General features: G+C 44.4%; 1 protein-coding gene across 3 annotated transcripts in view; it reads left to right on the forward strand.

Moving 5' to 3' along the window:
• Nucleotides 1-601: 601 nt before the first annotated feature.
• The window catches only part of LOC142248982 (E3 ubiquitin-protein ligase HECTD3-like), a 35462-nt gene continuing 15753 nt past the window's right edge, over nt 602-20310 (forward strand). Inside the window, exons 1-8 of one of the 3 annotated variants that reach the window (XM_075320508.1) lie at nt 602-672; nt 13008-13381; nt 13729-13889; nt 15928-16020; nt 16328-16463; nt 16944-17059; nt 17276-17389; nt 19561-19643. In XM_075320508.1, coding sequence (XP_075176623.1) covers nt 13061-13381; nt 13729-13889; nt 15928-16020; nt 16328-16463; nt 16944-17059; nt 17276-17389; nt 19561-19643 — 1024 coding nt within the window. In that variant the 5' untranslated portion in view covers nt 602-672; nt 13008-13060. Of the gene's footprint in view, nt 673-5053; nt 5073-13007; nt 13382-13728; nt 13890-15927; nt 16021-16327; nt 16464-16943; nt 17060-17275; nt 17390-19560; nt 19644-20310 lie in introns of those variants that run through there. The other 2 variants (XM_075320510.1, XM_075320509.1) reach the window with 2 other exon arrangements.

Consider the following 20310-nt stretch of genomic DNA (forward strand, 5'->3'; position numbering starts at 1 on the left):
GCACCAATGGACAGAATAGGCGCTTGTCTCCCCATTACAATGCAGCGATAGTGTGCGGCTGTTCCTCCACCATATTCATCCTCTATGGGACTGCCGGAGAAAGCCGAGCACAGCGCTCCAGTAATCCCACAGAGAATGAATGGAGCAGGCCTCATGAGGATCAGATCTCCCCCAATCTACAAGTTACCCCCATCATAGATTCTTCCTGCCGGATACCAACCACTTGTATCCCCCTCCCCCACATCATTGGGTGTCTGATACCCGCCTAGGTATCCAAGCAGTGTGATACTATTACTATATGCTGAGCTGCTGCCTGTATCTGATAATTGTGATGCAGTGTGCGGAGTGCCCGACTATTATTATTTATTTATTTAATTACTCATCATCCATTCCCTGGTGCTGAACATGTGATGAGGGGAGAGGACCCTGCCCCGGGGGCTTACACTCTACAAGTATCTAATCCTCTCACGTGTCATACTGCTTCTATGCTTAGTATCTAATCCTATCTGCTGCCTGTATCTAATGCTGTCATGTGAGATGCCGCTTGTGTGCCTGCATTCTCCAGCAGCACGCTGCTCTGTGTGTGTGGCTGCACTGAGTGCGCGTCTCCTCGGTGATATACGGTAGCGGTAGTTCCGGCTGTGTCTTCCTGGGATGCGCGCTGATCTGGAGGTGAGCTGTGCGCTGTGCGGCCGGGACCCTGCAATGTGTGTACATGGCCCCGTGCAGTCTATACTGCGCTCCCCACACACGTGACACGTAGAGCCCCGCACTGCGCTGTCTGCACCTGTGTGATCTGTACAGTGGCATCCCCTATAGATCTGTGCAGTGCAGAGTGACATCCCCTATAGATCTGTACAGTGCAGTAACATCCCCTATAGACCTGTACACTGACAAATTGCATGCCTTATAGAACTGTGCAGTGCTGAGTGACATGCCCTATAGATCTGTATGCACAGTGCTGAGGAACATCCCATATAGATCAGTACAATACTGAGTGACATCCCTCTTGGATCTGTACAGTGCTGAGTGACTTTCTCTTTAAATCTGTGTAGTGCTCAATGACATCCCCTATAGATCTATACAGTGGCCAGTGACATCCCCTAGATATGTACAGTTCTGAGTGACATCCACTATAGATCTGTACAGTGGTGATTAACATCCAATATAGCTCTGTATAGTGCTAAATGACATCCCCTAAAGATCTGTACAGTACTAAATGAAATGCCTTATAGATTTATGCAATGCTGAGTGACATCTCCTATCGATTTGTACAGTGCCGAGTGTCATCACCTATAGATATGTACAGTACTGAGTGACATTCCCTATAAATCTGTACAGTGCTTAGTGACATCCCCTATAGCTCTATACAGTGCTGAGTGGCATCCCCTATAAATATGTGCAATGCTCAGTGGCATCCCTTATAGATCTATACAGTGCCCAGTTACATCTATAGATCAGTAAAGTACCTAGTGACAATCCCTATAGATCTGTATAGTGCTCAGTGACATCCCCTATTGATCTGTAGTGCTGGTCAGTGATGTCTCCTATAGATCAGTACAGTGCTCAGTGACATCCGCTATGGATCTGTACAGTGCTCAATGTCATTCCCTATAGGTGTGTGTAGTGTCCAGTGACATCCCCTATAGATCTGTGTATTGCTCTGTGACATCTCCTATAGATCAGTTCAATTCTCAGTGATATCCCCTATAGATCTGTACAGTGTTCAGTGAAATCCCCTATAGGTTTTTGTAGTGCCCAGTGACATCCCCTATAGATCTGTGTAGTGCTCAGTGATCTCCCTATAGATCTGTGTAGTGCTCAATGATGTCCCTTATAGACAGTGCACCTGTAGGATCCATGTACACGTATGTATCCTGTATATATTATTCTGCCATATACTTGCTGCCCCCTCTGCTCCATATTTCGGGGGCTGTTGTTGAGCGGGTGCCTCGTTCCTTATATAGATCAGTATACAGCTCTATATGAGTCTCCTGTAGCATCAGCGGAAGTGTCGCTGTCACCATCACAGCCGGGAGCAGGGTGTGATCACATGGACCTTGTATTTATTGTTGGCTCGGGGGCAGCGCAGCGTGCAGGTCTCTGCTGCTGTCATTTTAGGATTGGCCATGTAATACAGCGGCGGCCATATCATTGGTGCGGCCACACAGGGGCCCCAGAGGTAAAGGGGCCACATCCTCCTCCAAAGCAGGTAAAATTGTGTATTATAATGAGCTACAGGACTACAAAGGGCCCATTTACATCTACAGTATAGTAATATAATGTGATGTAATTGGGGTGTTCCCCCCGCCCCCTCCCTCCATGTAACTCTCCTCTTGATACTTTGTAGTCTTATATTATACTAGCTGAAGTACCCGGCGTTGCCCGGCATAGTGACTGTCTCTCTGTCTCTCTCTATCTGTTTGTCTGTCTCTCTCTGTCTCTCTCTGCCTGTCTGTGTGTCTCTGCCTGTCTGTGTGTCTCTGTCTCTCTCTTTCTGTCTGTATCCGTGTCTGTCTCTTTGTCTGTCTCTCTCTCTCTGTCTCTATGTCTGTATCCGTGTCTGTCTCTCTGTCTATCTCTCTCTGTCTGTCTCTCTCTGTCTGTGTCTCTCTCTCTCTCTGTCTCTCTGTCTGTGTCTCTCTGTCTGTGTCTCTCTGTCTGTGTGTCTCTCTCTCTGTCTCTCTGTCTGTGTCTCTCTGTCTGTGTCTCTCTGTCTGTGTCTCTCTGTCTCTCTATCTCTGTCTCTCTGTCTGTCTCTCTGTCTGTCTCTCTCTGTCTGTCTCTCTCTGTCTGTCTCTCTCTGTCTGTGTCTCTCTGTCTCTGTCTCTCTGTGTGTGTCTCTCTGTCTGTGTCTCTCTGTCTGTCTCTGTCTGTCTGTCTCTATGTCTGTATCCGTGTCTGTCTCTCTATCTCTGTCTATCTCTCTCTCTCTCTGTCTCTGTGTATCTAATAATAGGATAAAGGCGTGCACACTAAGATGATTTTTTTCCGGCTACAAGTGTACGTGTGAAGTCCCTTAATTATAATCCGTAGAGATACACTGCACACACTTTGTCTTTGCTTTGCAAGTGAAAGAATTTTATTTATAGTAGAAATCATAAGTTTTAACATGACCAAATCCTACGTTTCGGCTCAAGGAGCCTTGTTCACGAGGTCGCTGTTAATGCTGATCTCCTGGATTTGTGAGGGTTTTGGAGGTAATGAAGGTTTCTTTTTTGTGATGGGCACTCCCATGCCTGTACCGTCCTGGATGTAGCTCTGTCTCTGTGTGTGTGTGTGTGTCTGTCTCTCTCTGTCTGTCTGTCTCTTTCCACATCTGTCTCTGTCTCTTTCCCTGTCTGTCTCTGTCTGTCTTTATCTGCCTCTGTCTCTTTCCCTGTCTGTCTCTGTATGTCTCTTTCCCTGTCTGTCTCTGTATGTCTCTTTCCCTGTCTGTCTGTGCCTATGTGTGTCTGTCTCTGTCTCTCTCTATCCATCTCTTCACCGATATCATTTTACCTCTCACATAAGCTTCTTATACTAAGAATGTCCTTCATTGCCTATAGCAACCAATCACAGCTCCTCTTAAAGGGAAGCAATCACCAGGATTTTCATATATGAGCTAAAGCCAGTGCTATACTGGCACTATCAGGCTGATTCTATACATACAGTGCTATACTGGCGCTATCAGGCTGATTCTATACATACAGTGCTATACTGGCGCTATCAGGCTGATTCTGTACATACAGTGCTATACTGGCACTATCAGCTGATTCTATACATACAGTGCTATACTGGCGCTATCAGGCTGATTCTATACATACAGTGCTATACTGGCGCTATCAGGCTGATTCTATACATACAGTGCTATACTGGCACTATCAGGCTAATTCTGTACATACAGTGCTATACTGGCACTATCAGGCTGGTTCTATACATACAGTGCTATACTGGCACTATCAGGCTGATTCTATACATACAGTGCTATACTGGCACTATCAGGCTGATTCTATACATACAGTGCTATACTGGCATTATCAGGCTGATTCTATACATACAGTGCTATACTGGTATTATCAGGCTGAGTCTATACATACAGTGTTATACTGGCACTATCAGGCTGATTCTATACATACAGTGCTGTACTGGCACTATCAGGCTGATTCTATACATACAGTGCTATACTGGCACTATCAGGCTGAGTCTATACATACAGTGCTATACTGGCACTATCAGGCTGATTCTATACATACAGTGCTATACTGGCGCTATCAGGCTGATTCTATACCTACAGTGCTATACTGGCACTATCAGGCTGATTCTATACATACAGTGCTATACTGGCACTATCAGGCTGATTCTATACATACAGTGCTATACTGGCACTATCAGGCTGATTCTATACATACAGTGCTATACTGGCACTATCAGGCTGATTCTATACATACAGTGCTATACTGGCACTATCAGGCTGATTCTATACATACAGTGCTATACTGGCACTATCAGGCTGATTCTATACATACAGTGCTATACTGGCACTATCATGCTGAGTCTATACATACAGTGCTATACTGGCACTATCAGGCTGATTCTATACATACAGTGCTATACTGGCGCAATCATGCTGATTCTATACATACAGTGCTATACTGGCACTATCAGGCTGATTCTATACATACATTGCTATACTGGTACTATCAGGCTGATTCTATACATACAGTGCTATACTGGCACTATCAGGCTGATTCTATACATACAGTGCTATACTGGCACTATCATGCTGAGTCTATACATACAGTGCTATACTGGCACTATCATGCTGAGTCTATACATACTTGTAGTGGTCAACTCGGATGTTTAGGTTTTGAAATCCAAAAAAGTAAAGTTTATAAAATGAGCTGCTTCTTGAGTGACAGCAGCATTGGAACAGATGGTATATTCATAGATATCCCCTCCCCTGTTAGAATTAGCATAAGCATTATACAAACGATTCAGTTTGTCTGTGAAAGGACCTGTGGTGAGGTCATACCCATGTGACCAGAAGGGGCGGGGCCTCAGCCAACAAAGATGGATACCAGGTCACATGGGTATGACCTCACCACAGATCCTTCCACAGACAAACTGAATCGTTTGTATAATGCTTATGCTAATTCTAACAGGGGAGGGGATATCTATGAATATACCATCTGTTCCAATGCTGCTGTCACTCAAGAAGCAGCTCATTTTATAAACTTTACTTTTTTGGATTTCAAAACCTAAACATCCGAGTTGACCACTACAAGCATGTATAGACTCAGCATGATAGTGCCAGTATAGCACTGTATGTATAGAATCAGCCTGATAGCGCCAGTATAGCACTGTATGTATAGAATCAGCCTGATAGTGCCAGTATAGCACTGTATGTATAGAATCAGCCTGATAGTGCCAGTATAGCACTGTATGTATAGAATCAGCATGATAGCGGCAGTATAGCACTGTATGTATGGAATCAGCCTGATAGTGCCAGTATAGCACTGTATGTATAGAATCAGCCTTATAGTGCCAGTATAGCACTGTATGTATAGACTCAGCCTGATAGTGCCAGTATAGCACTGTATGTAAAGAAACAGCCCGATAGTGCCAGTATAGCACTGTATGTATAGAATCAGCCTGATAGTGCCAGTATAGCACTGTATGTATAGAATCAGCCTGATAGTGCCAGTATAGCACTGTATGTATAGAATCAGCCTGATAGTGCCAGTATAGCACTGTATGTATTGAATCAGCCTGATAGCTCCAGTATAGCACTGTATGTATAGAATCAGCCTGATAGCGCCAGTATAGCACTGTATGTATAGTATCAGCCTGATAGCGCCAGTATAGCACTGTATGTATAGAATCAGCCTGATAGCGCCAGTATAGCACTGTATGTATAGAATCAGCCTGATAGTGCCAGTATAGCACTGTATGTATAGACTCAGCATGATAGTGCCAGTATAGCACTGTATGTATAGAATCAGCCTGATAGTGCCAGTATAGCACTGTATGTATAGAATCAGCCTTATAGTGCCAGTATAGCACTGTATGTATAGACTCAGCCTGATAGCGCCAGTATAGCACTGTATGTATAGAATCAGCCTGATAGTGCCAGTATAGCACTGTATGTATAGAATCAGCCCGATAGTGCCAGTATAGCACTGTATGTAAAGAAACAGCCCGATAGTGCCAGTATAGCACTGTATGTATAGAATCAGCCTGATAGTGCCAGTATAGCACTGTATGTATAGAATCAGCCTGATAGTGCCAGTATAGCACTGTATGTATAGAATCAGCCTGATAGTGCCAGTATAGCACTGTATGTATTGAATCAGCCTGATAGCTCCAGTATAGCACTGTATGTATAGAATCAGCCTGATAGCGCCAGTATAGCACTGTATGTATAGAATCAGCCTGATAGTGCCAGTATAGCACTGTATGTATAGAATCAGCCTGATAGTGCCAGTATAGCACTGTATGTATAGAATCAGCCTGATAGTGCCAGTATAGCACTGTATGTATAGAATCAGCCTGATAGTGCCAGTATAGCACTGTATGTATAGACTCAGCCTTATAGTGCCAGTATAGCACTGTATGTATAGACTCAGCCTGATAGTTCCAGTATAGCACTGTATGTATAGAATCAGCCTGATAGCGCCAGTATAGCACTGTATGTATAGAATCAGCCCGATAGCACCAGTATAGCACCGTATGTATAGAATCAGCCCGATAGTGCCAGTATAGCACTGTATGTAAAGAAACAGCCCGATAGTGCCAGTATAGCACTGTATGTATAGAATCAGCCTGATAGTGCCAGTATAGCACTGTATGTATAGAATCAGCCTGATAGTGCCAGTATAGCACTGTATGTATAGAATCAGCCTGATAGTGCCAGTATAGCACTGTATGTATTGAATCAGCCTGATAGCTCCAGTATAGCACTGTATGTATAGAATCAGCCTGATAGCGCCAGTATAGCACTGTATGTATAGAATCAGCCTGATAGCTCCAGTATAGCACTGTATGTATAGAATCAGCCTGATAGCGCCAGTGTAGCACTGTATGTATAGAATCAGCCTGATAGTGCCAGTATAGCACTGTATGTATAGAATCAGCCTGATAGTGCCAGTATAGCACTGTATGTATAGACTCAGCCTTATAGTGCCAGTATAGCACTGTATGTATAGACTCAGCCTGATAGTTCCAGTATAGCACTGTATGTATAGAATCAGCCTGATAGCGCCAGTATAGCACTGTATGTATAGAATCAGCCTGATAGTGCCAGTATAGCACTGTATGTATAGACTCAGCATGATAGTGCCAGTATAGCACTGTATGTATAGAATCAGCCTGATAGTGCCAGTATAGCACTGTATGTATAGAATCAGCCTTATAGTGCCAGTATAGCACTGTATGTATAGACTCAGCCTGATAGCGCCAGTATAGCACTGTATGTATAGAATCAGCCTGATAGTGCCAGTATAGCACTGTATGTATAGAATCAGCCCGATAGTGCCAGTATAGCACTGTATGTAAAGAAACAGCCCGATAGTGCCAGTATAGCACTGTATGTATAGAATCAGCCTGATAGTGCCAGTATAGCACTGTATGTATAGAATCAGCCTGATAGTGCCAGTATAGCACTGTATGTATAGAATCAGCCTGATAGTGCCAGTATAGCACTGTATGTATTGAATCAGCCTGATAGCTCCAGTATAGCACTGTATGTATAGAATCAGCCTGATAGCGCCAGTATAGCACTGTATGTATAGAATCAGCCTGATAGTGCCAGTATAGCACTGTATGTATAGAATCAGCCTGATAGTGCCAGTATAGCACTGTATGTATAGAATCAGCCTGATAGTGCCAGTATAGCACTGTATGTATAGAATCAGCCTGATAGTGCCAGTATAGCACTGTATGTATAGACTCAGCCTTATAGTGCCAGTATAGCACTGTATGTATAGACTCAGCCTGATAGTTCCAGTATAGCACTGTATGTATAGAATCAGCCTGATAGCGCCAGTATAGCACTGTATGTATAGAATCAGCCCGATAGCACCAGTATAGCACCGTATGTATAGAATCAGCCCGATAGTGCCAGTATAGCACTGTATGTAAAGAAACAGCCCGATAGTGCCAGTATAGCACTGTATGTATAGAATCAGCCTGATAGTGCCAGTATAGCACTGTATGTATAGAATCAGCCTGATAGTGCCAGTATAGCACTGTATGTATAGAATCAGCCTGATAGTGCCAGTATAGCACTGTATGTATTGAATCAGCCTGATAGCTCCAGTATAGCACTGTATGTATAGAATCAGCCTGATAGCGCCAGTATAGCACTGTATGTATAGAATCAGCCTGATAGCTCCAGTATAGCACTGTATGTATAGAATCAGCCTGATAGCGCCAGTGTAGCACTGTATGTATAGAATCAGCCTGATAGTGCCAGTATAGCACTGTATGTATAGAATCAGCCTGATAGTGCCAGTATAGCACTGTATGTATAGACTCAGCCTTATAGTGCCAGTATAGCACTGTATGTATAGACTCAGCCTGATAGTTCCAGTATAGCACTGTATGTATAGAATCAGCCTGATAGCGCCAGTATAGCACTGTATGTATAGAATCAGCCTGATAGCGCCAGTATAGCACCGTATGTATAGAATCAGCCCGATAGCGCCAGTATAGCACTGTATGTATAGAATCAGCCTGATAGTGCCAGTATAGCACTGTATGTATAGAATCAGCCCGATAGTGCCAGTATAGCACTGTATGTAAAGAAACAGCCCGATAGTGCCAGTATAGCACTGTATGTATAGAATCAGCCTGATAGTGCCAGTATAGCACTGTATGTATAGAATCAGCCTGATAGCTCCAGTATAGCACTGTCTGTATAGAATCAGCCTGATAGCTCCAGTATAGCACTGTATGTATAGAATCAGCCTGATAGCGCCAGTGTAGCACTGTATGTATAGAATCAGCCTGATAGTGCCAGTATAGCACTGTATGTATAGAATCAGCCTGATAGTGCCAGTATAGCACTGTATGTATAGAATCAGCCTGATAGTGCCAGTATAGCACTGTATGTATAGACTCAGCCTTATAGTGCCAGTATAGCACTGTATGTATAGAATCAGCCTGATAGTGCCAGTATAGCACTGTATGTATAGAATCAGCCTGATAGTGCCAGTATAGCACTGTATGTATGGAATCAGCCTGATAGTGCCAGTATAGCACTGTATGTATAGAATCAGCCTGATAGCGCCAGTATAGCACTGTATGTATAGAATCAGCCTGATAGCGCCAGTATAGCACTGTATGTATAGAATCAGCCTGATAGCGCCAGTATAGCACTGTATGTATAGAATCAGCCTGATAGCGCCAGTATAGCACTGTATGTATAGAATCAGCCTGATAGCGCCAGTATAGCACTGTATGTATAGAATCAGCCTGATAGCGCCAGTATAGCACTGTATGTATAGAATCAGCCTGATAGTGCCAGTATAGCACTGTATGTATAGAATCAGCCTGATAGGGCCAGTATAGCACTGTATATATAGAATCAGCCTGATAGTGCCAGTATAGCACTGTATGTATAGAATCAGCCTGATAGTGCCAGTATAGCACTGTATGTATAGAATCAGCCTGATAGTGCCAGTATAGCACTGTATGTATAGAATCAGCCTGATGGTGCCAGTATAGCACTGTATGTATAGAATCAGCCTGATAGTGCCAGTATAGCACTGTATGTATAGAATCAGCCTGATAGCGCCAGTATAGCACTGTATGTATAGAATCAGCCTGATAGTGCCAGTATAGCACTGTATGTATAGACTCAGCATGATAGCGCCAGTATAGCACTGTATGTATAGAATCAGCCTGATAGCGCCAGTATAGCACTGTATGTATAGAATCAGCCTGATAGCGCCAGTATAGCACTGTATGTATAGAATCAGCCTGATAGTGCCAGTATAGCACTGTATGTATAGAATCAGCCTGATAGTGCCAGTATAGCACTGTATGTATAGAATCAGCCTGATAGTGCCAGTATAGCACTGTATATATAGACTCAGCCTTATAGTGCCAGTATAGCACTGTATATATAGACTCAGCCTGATAGTTCCAGTATAGCACTGTATGTATAGAATCAGCCTGATAGCGCCAGTGTAGCACTGTATGTATAGAATCAGCCTGATAGCGCCAGTATAGCACCGTATGTATAGAATCAGCCCGATAGCGCCAGTATAGCACTGTATGTATAGAATCAGCCTGATAGTGCCAGTATAGCACTGTATGTATAGAATCAGCCTGATAGCTCCAGTATAGCACTGTATGTATAGAATCAGCCTGATAGCACCAGTATAGCACTGTATGTATAGAATCAGCCTGATAGTGCCAGTATAGCACTGTATGTATAGAATCAGCCTGATAGTGCCAGTATAGCACTGTATGTATAGAATCAGCCTGATAGTGCCAGTATAGCACTGTATGTATTGAATCAGCCGGGACCCAGCTGACCACTTTACCATTCATATTGAAGTTTTGGACATGACACAAGTCAGGTACAGAATATGTTTTTAACTTTAGTAGGTTAGGGACTGTCTCAGATGGGTACACCGTGACGAGGTGAGACAGCTTCTTACCTTTTTGCAAAAATGTATATACTAAGTACCCTGTTATTAAGCACTTGCAATTTATTTATTTATAGTCAGGGTATTTTTCCTACAATTTTTCTCCTTGGTTTTTTTCTAGTCTTGAGGCTGCAATTCACATGCTTGTAATGTTGCATGTTTATTGAACCTTTGTTACAGCTCAGTTTTTTTGTGTTTTTTGTCTGTTATCTTGCTCTAATGCAAGTTGGGGGTGCAGCCCTCCTGATACTGAGGCTGAACAATTACCTGCGTCTCACTTTTTGCTGTGTATTTAATCTGGGACCCAGCTGACCACTTTACCATTCATATTGAAGTTTTGGACATGACACAAGTCAGGTACAGAATATGTTTTTAACTTTAGTAGGTTAGGGACTGTCTCAGATGGGTACACCGTGACGAGGTGAGACAGCTTCTTACCTTTTTGCAAAAATGTATATACTAAGTACCCTGTTATTAAGCACTTGCAATTTATTTATTTATAGTCAGGGTATTTTTCCTACAATTTTTCTCCTTGGTTTTTTTCTAGTCTTGAGGCTGCAATTCACATGCTTGTAATGTTGCATGTTTATTGAACCTTTGTTACAGCTCAGTTTTTTTGTGTTTTTTGTCTGTTATCTTGCTCTAATGCAAGTTGGGGGTGCAGCCCTCCTGATACTGAGGCTGAACAATTACCTGCGTCTCACTTTTTGCTGTGTATTTAATCTGGGACCCAGCTGACCACTTTACCATTCATATTGAAGTTTTGGACATGACACAAGTCAGGTACAGAATATGTTTTTAACTTTAGTAGGTTAGGGACTGTCTCAGATGGGTACACCGTGACGAGGTGAGACAGCTTCTTACCTTTTTGCAAAAATGTATATACTAAGTACCCTGTTATTAAGCACTTGCAATTTATTTATTTATAGTCAGGGTATTTTTCCTACAATTTTTCTCCTTGGTTTTTTTCTAGTCTTGAGGCTGCAATTCACATGCTTGTAATGTTGCATGTTTATTGAACCTTTGTTACAGCTCAGTTTTTTTGTGTTTTTTGTCTGTTATCTTGCTCTAATGCAAGTTGGGGGTGCAGCCCTCCTGATACTGAGGCTGAACAATTACCTGCGTCTCACTTTTTGCTGTGTATTTAATCTGGGACCCAGCTGACCACTTTACCATTCATATTGAAGTTTTGGACATGACACAAGTCAGGTACAGAATATGTTTTTAACTTTAGTAGGTTAGGGACTGTCTCAGATGGGTACACCGTGACGAGGTGAGACAGCTTCTTACCTTTTTGCAAAAATGTATATACTAAGTACCCTGTTATTAAGCACTTGCAATTTATTTATTTATAGTCAGGGTATTTTTCCTACAATTTTTCTCCTTGGTTTTTTTCTAGTCTTGAGGCTGCAATTCACATGCTTGTAATGTTGCATGTTTATTGAACCTTTGTTACAGCTCAGTTTTTTTGTGTTTTTTGTCTGTTATCTTGCTCTAATGCAAGTTGGGGGTGCAGCCCTCCTGATACTGAGGCTGAACAATTACCTGCGTCTCACTTTTTGCTGTGTATTTAATCTGGGACCCAGCTGACCACTTTACCATTCATATTGAAGTTTTGGACATGACACAAGTCAGGTACAGAATATGTTTTTAACTTTAGTAGGTTAGGGACTGTCTCAGATGGGTACACCGTGACGAGGTGAGACAGCTTCTTACCTTTTTGCAAAAATGTATATACTAAGTACCCTGTTATTAAGCACTTGCAATTTATTTATTTATAGTCAGGGTATTTTTCCTACAATTTTTCTCCTTGGTTTTTTTCTAGTGCCAGTATAGCACTGTATGTATAGAATCAGCCTGATAGTGCCAGTATAGCACTGTATGTATAGACTCAGCCTTATAGTGCCAGTATAGCACTGTATGTATAGAATCAGCCTGATAGTTCCAGTATAGCACTGTATGTATAGAATCAGCCTGATAGCGCCAGTATAGCACTGTATGTATAGACTCAGCCTGATAGTGCCAGTATAGCACCGTATGTATAGAATCAGCCCGATAGCGCCAGTGTAGCACTGGCTTTAGGTTATATAGGAAAATCCTGATGATTGGTTCCCTTTAATGACTTGTAGCTCCCAGCTCCATTCACTTTAATGGAAGCAGGTATTTTGGTGAATAACTGTAAAGCACGGGGTTAAATTTTCCCCTCAAAACATAGTCTATGACATTCCTTGTGTCAAATGGGGTGTCTGTGTAACATTTTGTGATTGAAAATGCGACGGTGCGGATTCCTTTAGCGGAGACACACACATACACATACACATACACACACACACACTCAGCTTTATATATCTGTTTTGTCATTGTCTCCAGTGCAGTGAGGTTTTCGGGGCCCCTTCACCCCATTTCCTGAGAGCGCTCCAGCCATGCAGGGCGCCAACGATCCGCACCGGCTCCTGGGCCACATCCGCTGTGTACTGGAGTGCATCGACTGCTTCCGCCGCGCTGTCCCCCTCCCCGAGGTCCTGTGCTATGTTCCTGGAGAAGTGCTGTACAAGATCTGTAAGGACCCCAGCACCGCGTTCTCCGCCCGCTCGCTGCTCACTGTGTGGGGGGGCCCGGGGTTCTCCAAGCAGAACCTTAAGACGCTGTCACGGGCCACAGTGGAAGTCCATAAAGGAAGCTGCATCCGAGCCACGGGGGAGAAATACGTCAAAGCTAATGGTCTTTGGGTGAAGCTCAGCAAGGTGGGTAATTCACAGCTACTCTCAGAAATCGTGTGACCCTCACAGGACACGTAATCCTCCTAATGCTGGTGCAGATCTTGTGTTACACTGTGCGTTATCCTCCGGTCACATCCAGAGCTGCTGGATGTCTTATATCACTGCTGCCCCCTGCTGGTTCAGCGGCTAATCGCAGTATCTGCAGAAGTAGCCTGCAGAATTGTGCATGCAGCTCTGGAGGTGACTGGAGTATGTCATTCTGGATCAGGTAAAGTGTAGCACATATAACACATGTAACTCAATGCACCGTTTGGAGGAGCGCCCCCATAATTGGAGTGATGTGGCTTCTTACCCTGGTCTCTTTTCTGCAGGAGCAGATGGAGGAGTATAGAGAGAGCTGTGACCTGGCGGAGGGCTGGGTCCTTCTCTGCAGGCAGGACGAGGGCGGTGACAGGCTGGTTCCTGTCCAGTCGGCTGATAAAACCTACAGTCAGCAGCAGTTATTTGGGGTGGATTCCAAGCCCATAAGCAGGTGAGTTATAAGAATACATGTGACACAACAGAGCGCTGTATATACAGAACTGTGCAAGAGTTCTAGGCAGGTGTGGAACAAATGCTGCAAAGCAAGAAAGCTTGTAAAAATACAAGTGCTAAATCCACAGATTAGTGGTTAGTCGTCCAAGATGTTTGGAATGAGTTTCTGTAAGGCTATGTGCGCACAGTGTGTTTTTTGCGTGTTTTTCGGGTGCGTTTTTCCTCAGAAAACTGCATGACTTTGCTTCCCCAGCAAAGTCTATGAGTTTTCATTTTAGCTCTCTGCACACAGCGGTTTTTTTTAAATGCGTTTTTGTGGTGCCCACAAATGCAGCATGTCAATTATTTTTGCGTTTTCCACCCATTGAATTCAAAAACGCAATTAAAAACGCAAATTGCAAATATAGCTGCGTTTTAGTGCGTTTCTATGACTAAAAATGCAGCTATAAACGCAATGGGTGGGTAGTAAAGTGACATGTACAGGAAGAGGATTCCTTCTGTCGGTAAACACAGAAGCGTGAATCCTCCCGGTACCGCCACCGCTGCCTGCACCTCCCGCCTGGTGCCATGTCCGCTCCCGTGTGGGAGGTGGAAGCGGCTGCGAAATCAAAAGTGAACAGTAGAAAAAAAATCTCATACTCACCTGTCTGCAGACTCCCGATGCCATGTCCGCTCCCAGCTCCTCTTCCCGGTACCGCCACCCCCGCTCCGGCTGTGTGCAGATTCCCGTGCACGATGGCTGCAAGACCTGGCGGTGACTACCTCATGAGGCACCTGACACATCAGCTGATCGCAAGTCTCGCGGTGACGCCGGCTTTTTACCGCCCGGCCGGCTTAAACTATCAGCTGATGCCATCAGGAAACCGCATCACTGATTACTGCTGGGTCCTGCAGCGATCAGACGGGAGCCTGCACAGAAGCGTGTAGTTTTTTGGGGGTGTTTTGCACTGATGCATCAGCTGATTGTATAAACGGCTTTTATACAAGCAGCTGATGTGTGATGTGATTCAGGCCCTTGAACCTGACACATCATCTGATCGCTTTGTCTTCCAGCAAACCGATCAGATGATAATGGATCTGGATTGGACGGCGCGGGACCCTTAACCCAGGATTACTGCGCAGGGGGGTTCTTTATTTTAATAAAGATGGAGTCACTAATTGTGTTGTGTTTTATTGGTAATAAAAATATTTTTCTGTGTCTGATAATATACAGCTAGCCCTAACCCCATCATTACCCAGCGAGCCACCCGGCATCAGGGCAGCTGGAAGAGTTGGATACAGCGCCAGAAGATGGCGCTTCTATGAAAGCGCCATTTTCTGGTATGGCTGCGGACTGCAATTCGTAGCGGGGGTGCCCAGAAAGCTTGGGCACCCTGCGCTGCGGATTCCAATCCCCAGCTGCCTAGTTGTACCTGGCCGGACTCAAAAATTGGGCAAAGCCCACGTCATTTTTTTTTTTAATTATTTCATGAAATTCATGAAATAATTAAAAAAAAAGGGCTTCCCTATATTTTTGGTTCCCAGCCGGGTACAAATAGGCAGTTGGGGGAAGCCCGTACCTGCCTGCTGTACCTGGCTAGCACACAAAAATATGCTGAAGCCCACGTCATTTTTGGGGGGGGGCAAAAAACTCCTGCATACAATCCTGTATGGAGGATGCTGAGCTTTGTAGTTCTGGAGCTGTCTGCTCTCCTGCATACACTAGTGGAGAATGAAAAACAAATTGAAGAAGGAAATGACATCAGACCTTTTTTTTTTTTTCCTAACAATCTTAATAGCATTGTTTATTGATAAAAAAAAAGCATAAAAACGCAGTGAGCAAAAACGCAGCAAAAAACGCACAAAAACGGGGTAAAAACACATGCGTTTTTTGCCGCAGGTGCGTTTTTGCCGCAAAAAACGCACAAAAACGAAGCATCAAAAAAATGCAGTGTGTCAACTTACCCTAATACAGTGTGTTAATGATATGAGTTTGCAAAGGGAAAATTGATTAGGGTAAAGGCCGATCACCAAAAACTTTTTTTCCTTGTCTGCAGATGGGAAGACGTCGTTGACGCCACATACTCTATGCGTCTCGGCAGGAAACCCCAGATCACCGCACCGGACCTGGAGGCCGTGACGAAATTACGGTGAGAGCTCATTATACCAGTTCCGACTTGAATCGTCTACACTGGTAATACTGAGTTGTCCACATTTGTGATACTATGAATCCCTGTCTTTGATCCATCTGTTATCTAATATCCCCCCCACCACCTCTGTATATTCAATTTACTGGGAGTACCCACCTTCTGTTTTAAAGAGGTAAACCACTTTATTATCAGCACTTTAGGACAGTTACATGCCGTCTCATCAGTCTGTATTGGGGCGCTTGATTACAGCTTACTATATGTGTGTTTATGATATTCGTCACCTCTCTCCTCTTTTCCTCGTCTGCAGGTTTATTCCTCTGTCCTGGACGTACGAGTGCGACAAAGATCTGGTTCACTTCTTATATGAGCGCGTGGGGAAAGAGGACGAGAGTTTGGGTAACATGAAGGAGTTTGTGGAGAGCATCGAAGTGTCGTCAGGGATGGTACGGCACCGCGGCGTGACACGGCCTCACAGTGAGCACAAAGTCTCTGCTGATATCATAGACCTTTGATTTTATTTGTGTTTTATCACCTCGCCCTGCGTCAACAGCCAAATGATAGGACGGCCTGCCAACTGCAGAGCAGCAGCGATAGGGCAGAGAAGTTGGAAATATATCTTAGCTGCATAAATGACGGTGCAGGACGGAGGCGCACAAAAAATGACGCCTTCTTCTGATGTTGGATAAACCTTCCCATGTTTTCTTTTATAAAGGCAGCATGACCCCCTCTGTGTTCCCTAATGCTGCACCGCCTGCAAAAACGGAGACCATGCAAGGTCCATGTGGAAGGCAGGTGTGTAACGGCCTTCAGGGAACCTGCCCATCACAGTCATATTGCTTGTCACCCAGCTTTCCCAATGACTGCAGGGCTGATATTTACTGGGATTTTTTTAATGGTCAGACACATCAAATCTGCCATTGTAGGATGAGATCGATCTGTCCGCCTTGACTGATGGACAACATGACACATATTGGGAAGACGATGGGTTCGTTGATATTCCCTGGATCCGACTGAACATGAAAGAAGGCACCATCATCAAGTAAGAGTGTGGAGTATATACTACAGGAGGTGGCCTACAACGATGGGAAGCGATGGCTTTTACCACGTAGATGCGGTGGCAAATTATCAGGCAAATATATTTATACCATCAGAATGGAGAACTACGAGACTCATAGTCAGCAGCGCAGCCTGTGTTACTTGTGGCTCATTATGTGTTTCTGGTTACACATTGTAACATTTCCCTCTCATTATACAGGAAACTGCTGCTGACGATCGACTTCAATGAGAGGTGCTACATGCCCAAGCGAGTTCTGATCTATGGGGGCACGAGGGACAACCTGCAGCAACTCAATGATGTCAGCATAGAGGAGTGAGTATGAGAGGTGCGGCAGGAGGTATTACAGGGGGGCTCAGGGGTCGTTATTAAATAATGCCTTTTTACATCAAATTCTGATTTATGTTGGATGTTTGTATTTCAAAGATTGTATCCTGTTTTTCATTGAAAAATAAAACCTGGAAAATCTCCTTTAAAGCGGTATTCCCAAATTTGTGCTAGTTGACTTGAAGTCCACAACAATAAGATACCGTAATGAAAGTCCAATAGGAAACCCATGTTCAGATTGTGGGAAGCCACAAAATGAAAACTCTTCGGGGCACTTTGCACACTACGACATCGCAGGTGCGATGTCGGTGGGGTCAAATTGATAGTGACGCACTTCCGGCGTCGCTCTCGATATCGTAGTGTGTAAATCCTTTTTGATATGATTAACGAGCGCAAAAGTGTCGAAATCATATCATCGGTGTAGCGTCGGTCAATTCCATAATTTCAGAAGTATCGATGTTACAATGTTGTTCCGTGGGCGGGGACTATCGCGCACGGCATCGCAGCATCGGCTTGCGATGTCGTAGTGTGCAAAGAACCCTTCCACCAAACCAACAATCCAAATGGTGAATGTTCTATGTCCTAAAACAACTAGAAGTATGTGAAGGTATGCTCCTCACCATAAGCTGTGTCCTACTTCATGTGATGTCTTCTACGAAACACTGAGCGATGCAAGTCAGATGAGCACCAACCCGCATGATGTATGACCAGTGTCACGGGGTATGTAATGACAGAACAGGGGTCCCTAGACTGGCCTTCAGACTCAAAACCCTACGCTGTCCCTTATCTCAGAGGTAGGCTTGATGGTAGACAGGTCCGAGCCCCCATCGTGACCCTGACTCCTGTCCTGTCCAGGCCCTGGTCTTACTTGCCCTTTCCCCCGCCCCCGGCAGGAAAACACAATAACAAAACCCCACAGAAACAACACGGACAAAGGAGAACAAAAACTCGTACACAAAACACACAGGAGAGATAATATGATCATGTGATAATTCAGTTTTTCTTGTTTAATAAATTTGCAAAAATTTCTACATTTCTGTTTTTTTTGCTGTCAAGATGGGGGATGGGGAGCAGATTGTACATTAATGAGAAAAAAAATGAACTTTTTTGAATTTACCAAATGGCTGCAATGAAACAAAGATTAAAAAATGTAAAGGGGTCTGAATACTTTCTGTACCCACTGTAGGTTTGATACAGACACTATCTCCCATGTTCTCGAGAACAGATCAATTGCTTGGGTCAGTGTTCTACTCTACAATATTTTTGATAAACTCAGAAGTAGGTAAACTGAGGAAAGGAACCTTGATTTTCTCGTTTGTATCTTGACCCAAGTGTGGATCTCTTTTGTTGAACATTATTTGACAGTTTGGAGAGTATTGAATTTACCCCACGAGCAATGTCCGGGTAGGTGAGGCCGGGTAGGTGCGTGTCTGCCTTGGCCAGCTGCAGCTCTAACAGTAGGTCACTGAGCTCTTGTAATTTTGATCTGTCCTTACTGGATGCTTTTGGAAAATCCTGTAGTTACTTGAACAGTGAATTCTCTATGGCTCCATGACTACCAAAGCTTCGTTGTAGTCTCTCCCATGCAGCCATGAGACCAGCCTCTTGATTGCTGATGTGGACAGATCTGAGTCTCTTGACCCACTCTGTGGATTGTGGTACTAGCTGCCTGATCAGCAGGTCCAGCTCTTCAGCCGCAGGTCACTAATTATGGTTTCCAACCTCTGCTTTCTCAGGTTGATCGTCGAACATTGTGAGATCGATCTTAGTAAGTTCCTGGTGAACCATGTACCTTGCAAAGACAGGCAGGTCAGTTTTTTTAGTAGTGCTATTCATATGGTCTGTAGCTTCTTGATCTAGAAACGTGGGAGAGTATGGTGCGGCATTGACATTTAGTCAGCGCTCGGCTTTCTTCAGTGGTCGGACCCTCAGCAGTAGGGACGCTATCACCTATCTCTTTAGTATAGTCCTTTAAGTCAAACTCATGAACGGCTCCAGGCGGTGTTTTTTTTCAATTATTTTCAGCTTCTTTGACGTCTTCTTGATCTTCAGCTTTCCATCACACAGCGTCCATCATTCCCGGTCCTGTTGCGTTTACCGCTGGCGCTCCGTATCCGTTGCTTTGTGTCGCTCTGACCTGTCCTCTTCTCTCTTGGCAGGAGCCTCATTGGAGACGTGTGTGTCCTGGATAACATGACCTCTCACATCCCGGTCATCGAGATCCGGATCAAAGAGTGCTATGGTGAGTGGGTGAACAGTGAATTGCAGGAGATGGCGGTGTTATATAATCTCTCATGGCCTAATATATAACGGGCTGGTGTCCAGTCTTCTGTAAATAAATGTCTGCCTTCTTGACCTGGTCCTGATCACACAGCAAAGCACAAATCATTCTTCATTTGTGGGCTGATCACGCTGATGGCATTTACAAACACTGATACATTGTAACAGCCCTTCAGCTGTGAGTGCAGGACTTAGGGGTACTTTGCACATTGCGACATCGCTACTGCAATATCGTCGGGGTCAAATCGAAAGTGACGCACATCCGTCGCCAGTAACTATGTCGCAACGTGTAAAGCCTAGATGCGCCGATTTACAATCGCAAAAGCATCGTAAATCAGCGATCTGTGTAGTGTCGCTCATTTCCATAATTTGAGGACGACCGCTGTTACGATGTTGTTCCTCGTTCCTGCGGCAGGACACATCGCTGTGTATGAAGCCGCAGGAGCGAGGAACATCTCCTTACCTGCGTCCACCGGCTATGCGGAAGGAAGGAGGTGGGTGGGATGTTTACGTCCCGCTCATCTTCGCCCCTCCGCTTCTATTGGCCGCCTGCCGTGTGACGTCGCTATGACGCCGCACGACCCGCCCCCTTATGAAGAAGGCGGGTCGCCGGCCAGAGCGACGTCGCA

This window comes from Anomaloglossus baeobatrachus, chromosome 8 (assembly GCF_048569485.1).
Source record: "Anomaloglossus baeobatrachus isolate aAnoBae1 chromosome 8, aAnoBae1.hap1, whole genome shotgun sequence".
Taxonomy (NCBI): Eukaryota; Metazoa; Chordata; class Amphibia; order Anura; family Aromobatidae; genus Anomaloglossus; species Anomaloglossus baeobatrachus.